Source organism: Trachymyrmex septentrionalis, unplaced genomic scaffold, assembly GCF_001594115.1.
Source record: "Trachymyrmex septentrionalis isolate Tsep2-gDNA-1 unplaced genomic scaffold, Tsep1.0 scaffold123, whole genome shotgun sequence".
Lineage (NCBI taxonomy): Eukaryota > Metazoa > Arthropoda > Insecta > Hymenoptera > Formicidae > Trachymyrmex > Trachymyrmex septentrionalis.
The window spans coordinates 621,330-628,136 of NW_017304363.1; the positions used below are offsets into that span (position 1 = coordinate 621,330).

Below are 6,807 nucleotides of genomic sequence, written 5' to 3' on the forward strand. Positions count from 1 at the left end.
TATATTTATATTTATTATTATATTTTTATTATTATATTTTTTAAATATTATTATTATTTTTTAATATTATCTTCTCGAACATCTTTAGGATGTTTTAAAGACATACATACAGTGGTATCATATGGACAGTCTTTGAACATTCTTTTTAGGGATACCAAAGTTGGACTTATTTAAAACATTCAGCGAATTCTACAGATAAAAACGATTCATAATCTTCGTCAAGCAATTGAATGAGATTTGGATTCTGGGATTTTCAATAAATTACATTCAATTGGTTGATGAGTAGGATAACTACTGTTTTATTAGTTTAAATTTATATATTATAAGTAGAAAAGTATATACTCTTATTCACAGTATATGATGCGATCGCACTCACGCGTGGTGCAACTTCGTCGAACGTTTGCAATCGTTCTTCTTTACAGTTTTCGCCAATAATCATAATTTAAGACTTACAATTAGAATCGACAATACATTAGATAGCCTTACAAATTTCACAGGTTCCTGACTCTTAATACCAATAATTGAGCGCCAGGCACGAGAGAGCGTGCCATTCTTTCACGAAATTAACAAAAGATTCTACTCAAAATATACAAATAGTAATAATACTCTTCTTACGTAATCTTATGTAATCTTCTTAGGGATCCTCTAAATTTAAAACTAAAAAGAATTCAAAATCCGGGTAAGTGAGAATCAGCATGGTAATTACACACAATGTGATTTTAAGTCTTTATTCCAAAATATAGTATGTTTCAGCATACTTGCCATCTTCAGCGATTGCAAAAATTAAAATTTAATTTTTTGCGTGTCTAAGGAAAATCACCATCAGATTTACAGATTTGATGTTGTACAATCTATTACAAAAAATTAATGTATATAAAAAATGTCTATAAAAAAATAATGTATTTCATAATTTTCATAATCAAGTCAAACAAAAGCCAAATTAAAAAATATTATTATAAAAAAACGATAACTCATCCAGAACAAGAAAAAAAATTTGTCCAAACATTGGATAAAAAAAATAATTTAACAATTTAAATTTCTTAAAACTAATAAACATTTTGTTAGACGCATGTTAATCGTAGCTAAAAAAAAACAAGACTGTTACATTATATACAATATATTAAATAAAACGTGTTGGTCAACAAAGAAAATATAAAAGGAAGAAAAGACAACGTCAATATATGAACAAAAGATTAAATAAGTCAAAAAGATAAAACTATTTGGTATCTTTTAATAATTGAATATATATAATATAAGTGTGATGTAAACCCTCCGAATCTGAGAGTAAATTGAGACTATTTTGTTGCATGAGGATATGAAGGCACTCAGATATTAATCATTTATTAAGAAACCGCTTTTCATCCAATATTGTGATATTCTCCAATCAAAGTCGTGTTGATATTCAATCGGTGTTCTGTGATCATTGGATATTAGTATTACGATATGATTTCGATGTTCAGACAATCTAGTTTTAAGTTTTCTTCCTGTCTGTCTAACATATGAAGCTTACAGGATTTACAAGCAATTTTGTATACAACATTTTTTCTCTTTTTAATTTGGAGGATGTGTTTTTGTACTTTAATTAAATTGTTTAATTTATTTAGACTAGTAAAAGCTAATTTAGTGTTAAAAATGTTGCTAATTCTCCTAAATTCCTCCAAAATTTTAGGAATATAAGGAAGCATAAACCAAGAGACAAATTCACTTTTATTTTTCACTTTTGATTCAATCTGTTGTTTCCGACCCTTATGAATAAGAAATTTTAAACGTGCGTTAATAGTATTAAAAATTAATCAACTGGACAATCATTTTTTTAATAATGTACTAATAATGTGCTCAAAATTTTTTTGATGTGTTACATCCCGATAAAATTCTCTCTTTCCTTATAAATATACGATTTATACCTTACTTTTATGTTATCTCTAGTTTAGTATTTCGTCTTGGTTTTGATATTTTGTCCCTACTTTATCTTTCTTTCGAAACTTTATTATATTTTTTATATTGTAAAATTCTTTTTTCTTTTATAGCAGGGCATATTTCGTTCTTTTATTTAAATATTCAAACCAACAGATAGTTCACGCGTCACATAGTTAAAGAATATCTATTCTACAATTTTCCCTTTTCTTTTGAAGGTTCCTTTTTCTAAAATAATAATTAAACAATAACATATATGCCTAATAATTAAGTAGTATTATATATTAAGTAGCATTATATATTAAATAATACGAGTAGTATGTATTAAGACATCCCGAATACGAGGATGAATATTTTTCTTTTTCTTTTTTTCTTTCCTTTTTTCTTTTTCTCTATAAAATTAAAACCAATTTAAAATTTAGAATATATCATTACTTCGCCTCGCATAAGGATGTTAGTTAAGTAAAACCAAATTTTTATTATAAATTATTATTATTATTATTAGGCGTTAGGAACTCGAAAGCTCATTGCCGCAAATACCAAATCCCGCCACTGTTCCCGTCCCTGAGCCAGATCCCTCCATTTGTGACCCTCGTACCCCATTTCGTTAAGGTCCATTCTAATATTATCTTCCCATCTACGTCTTGGTCTACCCAATGGTCTTTTCCCATCCGGTTTACCAATTAGTACTTTATATGCAATTCGATTCTCATCCATACGCGCCGCGTGACCTGCCCATCTTAATCGACGCGATTTTATGACATTAATAATATCCGGACTATTATATAATTGATGTAATTCTGCGTTGTGTAATTTTCTCCATTCGCCCGTTTCCTCATCGCGTTTTGCCCCGATGATTTTTCGAAGTACTTTATTTTCGAAAGCCCTAAATCTTTTCTCGTCTTGTAATGTAAGTGACCACGCTTCGCTGCCATAAAGGACTACCGGTAAAATAATCGTTCTGTAAATTCTAATTTTTAAGCGCCTAGACAATATCCGCGAACCGAGTAGTTTCTTAACCGAATAGAAGCACGCATTCCCCAAATTAATTCTTCTCTTGAGCTCTTCTCTTATTTCATTAGTTTGGTTTAAAATCGATCCTAAATACTTAAAATTGCTAACCCGTTCAAAAATTTTATCACAGACGACCAGGTTTCCGTTATTATGAATATTCTGAATTCTATCAGTGACCATATATTTAGTTTTTTCAACGTTTATTTGCAGCCCCAGTTCTTTCGTTTTATCTAATAGAATTTTAGCGTTATTTATTAGTGTTTCTTTATTATCTCCCAACAAAGCAATATCGTCCGCATATGTTAATATTTGTGTTGTACCGTTCAACTGCAAACCATCATTACTCTTCTGCATTTCTTTAATAGCATATTCCAATACTAGATTAAACAGAAGAGGTGACAATGCATCCCCCTGCTTTAATCCGCTATGAATATTAAAAGTTTCCGACATTTGATTACCTATTCTTACTCTACCTCTGGTATCTTTTAAACAAACTTGGACTAAGTTAGCCAATTTTTTGGGTATCCCCCACCGAGTTAAAATTTCATACATTTTCTCCCGTTTTATCGAATCATACGCTTTTTTAAAATCAATGTAAAGTTGATGTACCGATTGGTCGAATTCCCATTTTTTCTCCAAGATTTGCCGAATAGTAAAGATTTGGTCCGCAGTCGATCTATTTCTCCTAAAGCCGCATTGATGATCTCCAATTATCTCATCTGCATATGGTACAAGCCTCATTAATAAAATATTCGACAGAATTTTATAGCATGTAGGTAAAAGTGAGATACCCCGGTAATTATTACAACTCATTTTGTCCCCCTTTTTGAAAATCGGGATTATAATTGAATCTTTCCATTGTTCCGGCAATGCTTCTTTATTCCATATTAAGATAATTAATTTCTGAATTTCTTCTATCAATCTACTTCCCCCCCATTTAATCAGTTCCGCCGGAATCAAGTCATTACCCGGTGCTTTGTGATTTTTTAATTTTTTAATCGCGCTTTCTACTTCTGAAATTGTCGGTTCGTTAATCCTAGGTTCAGCCGTGTGATACTCAAAATTCTCTATTTCCCGGTCGTTTTCAGATTCGACATTCAATAACCGATCAAAATAATTTTTCCATGTGTTTAAAACTGCCGTTGTATCCGTAACTAAATTATCGTTCTCATCTTTCACCATTTCCGTCCTAGCTTGGAATCCCTTTCTAAAATTATTTATCCCCATGTACGTGCCTCGTACGTTACTGCTTTTACAATTTTCATCTATTTCTTCAATTTTACGTTTTAAGTATTGACGCTTCTTAATTTTAAACATATTATGAGCCTCTTGCCTAATCTTAAGAAACTGATCCCGAGTTTCCTTCGTATTTTGAGCCAACCACGTGATGCGCGCTTCGTTTCGTACTTTAACAATTTTTACGCATTCTTCGTCAAACCACGGCTTGTTTTTGTTCCTTTTACAAAAACCAACCGTGGCCTCCGCCGATTTTACTATCGCGTCTCGTACGTTTTCCCAGTGTTTATCAACCGTGTTATCATCCGATTCATCTATTTCCTTTGAAGCCGCGAGTCTATTCGTTACTTCGACCGCGTATTTTATTCCGTTTTCTCCCTCGATCAAACCTTGTACATTTAGACGTTTAGTTCCAAACAACTGCCCGTTAGTTTTGTTTAGCGAAAGACGTTCCCTGATTTTGGCAATTACAAAGAGGTGATCCGAGTCGCAATCCGCCCCCCTATAAGACCTGACATCGAGTACGTTCGTGTGACGCCGTTTATCTGCAAGAACGTGATCAATTTGGTTACGCGTGCCTCCATCCGGGGAAATCCAAGTTTGTTTATGGATATTTTTGTGTTTAAAATACGTGCTTTTGACGATAAGATTTTTGCCGGTCGCAAAGTTAATTACCCTCACTCCGTTATCGTTACTTTCCTCGTGCAAACTTTCGAGCCCGATCGTTGGTCTAAAAATGTCCTCTTTACCGATTTTCGCGTTAAAATCTCCCACGACTATTTTCATGTAATCGTTCGGTAATTGATCCACGAGGTGTTCGAGTTCTTCGTAGAACCCGTCTTTAATTTCGCCATCTTTATCTTCCGTCGGCGCGTGTACGTTGATTATCGCGATCTTGTACCATCGGCCCTGCACAACGAGCAATCCTAATCTTTCGTTTATAAATTTAATGTCTTTTACCGCGGATAAGATTTTCCTATTAATCATAAAACCGATGCCAAGACTATGGATCTCCGACCCTCCATAGTGAAGCGTGTACGAACCCGCATTAAGCGAACCCTCCCCGGCCCATCTTGTTTCTTGCAACGCGACAACTTCTACCCCGTACCTTTCGACCTCCCCGACCATCGATTGAAACGCCCCAGGTCTGTAAAGACTTCGGACGTTCCACGTACCCACTTTGATGTCTCTCCCGTGTTTTGACTTTATACGACATGAGTTCCCCGAGGTAGTCCCCACCCGGAGATCCGAACGGGGGACTAGTTTACCTCCGGAAAATTTTACCCCAGAAGAATCCATGGCGAGTTTTGGTTGTTTCTAGATAAAGTCGTTTCACGGTGTGAGCCTATCAAACCCACGCCCAACCCCCAAACAGGAGGACCATTCCAATCGGCTGTCCGCGACTGCTTATTCAATTTATTCGCAGCTAACCTCTATCCTCAACCGAGATAGCGAGGCTTTTCCTCTATCCGCAACCCGAGGACGCGCTGTGTCGTGGTGATTGGGACCCACCCACCCCGGGGATCACTACTGCAACTAGTTTTCCTTCCCCGAGACTAGCGGTTGTTATGCTAACACAGTTTATTATAAATTATTAAAACATAAATAAACAAACAGATAAAACGGCGAAAGAAGTGTCATTAGGTTAAAAAACATTTAATTAGTTAAAAATATTAGGCGAAGATACATGAACAGATACGGATCGACGCATATAAATGTATTAATAAATAAAAATGTATAAAAATGTATAAAACATAACAAGTTTCGGCTACGAGATTGAGCCCTCTTCAGATGTAAAGCGCGAGAAAATAAACAATAAGTAAAAAATTAGTAAAAAACAATTCATGTCGCAATTAGTATAAAACGTAAAGGTGTAAAATTCAGATGGATCTCAAAAACACGATTGAGCAATCAAGATGTCCATTATCAAAGCCAGATCGCTAGACAAGACCGAAAAAGAACTTGTAAGAAAAAACAGACTTTAACAATTAGAAACGCCGCAATCACGATAAAATCGCACACTTACCCGAACAAGCAAACCCGAACAAATCAGTATGCAAAGGTGAATCGTATGTACAAGGTGTGATCAAAAAGTAAGGTGACTTTTCATTTTTATAAAAAAATATTCATTTATTCATCCAAAATTATGTTATCCCCTTCAAAATAATCCCCTTCTGATACAATGCACTTGTGCCAGCACTTTTTCCAGTCGTCAAAACACTTCTGAAATGCACTTTTGGGTATTGCCTTGAGCTCCTCCAGCGATGCAGCCTTAATCTCCTCAATCGTCGCAAATCTTCGTCCTTTCATGGGCCTTTTCAATTTTGGGAAGAGGAAAAAGTCGTAGGGGGCCAAGTCTGGTGAATACGATGGCTGAGGCATGATGATAGTACATATTGTTTTTGGCCAAAAAACTACTCACTAGTAACGACGTGTGCGCAGGTGCATTATCATGGTGCAGAATCCATGAATTTTCTTTCCACACTTCCGGACGTTTTTTTCTTATTGATTCACGCAAACGCCGCATAACCTCAAGGTAATACTCCTTGTTTACCGTACGACCTTGTGGTAGGAATTCTTGATGCACAACGCCATGGTAATCAAAGAAAACTGTGAGCAAAACCTTCACATTCGAACGAACTT

General features: G+C 34.9%; 2 protein-coding genes across 3 annotated transcripts in view; both read right to left on the reverse strand.

Annotated features, from left to right (window-relative positions):
- Positions 1–5,689, reverse strand: part of LOC108755300 — a 19,385-nt gene extending 13,696 nt beyond the window's left edge. Inside the window, exons 1-2 of the mRNA XM_018498224.1 lie at positions 3,777–5,689; positions 3,538–3,647 (exon numbers count right to left, since the gene is read on the reverse strand). Coding sequence (XP_018353726.1) covers positions 3,538–3,647; positions 3,777–5,463 — 1,797 coding nt within the window. The 5' untranslated portion in view covers positions 5,464–5,689. The remainder of the gene's footprint in view (positions 1–3,537; positions 3,648–3,776) is intronic.
- An 856-nt stretch (positions 5,690–6,545) lies between these two features.
- LOC108755427 (putative uncharacterized protein FLJ37770) overlaps positions 6,546–6,807 on the reverse strand; it is a 996-nt gene continuing 734 nt past the window's right edge. Inside the window, exons 2-3 of one of the 2 annotated variants that reach the window (XM_018498418.1) lie at positions 6,771–6,774; positions 6,546–6,600 (exon numbers count right to left, since the gene is read on the reverse strand). In XM_018498418.1, coding sequence (XP_018353920.1) covers positions 6,586–6,600; positions 6,771–6,774 — 19 coding nt within the window. In that variant the 3' untranslated portion in view covers positions 6,546–6,585. Of the gene's footprint in view, positions 6,668–6,770; positions 6,775–6,807 lie in introns of both variants that reach the window. The other variant, XM_018498427.1, reaches the window with a different exon arrangement.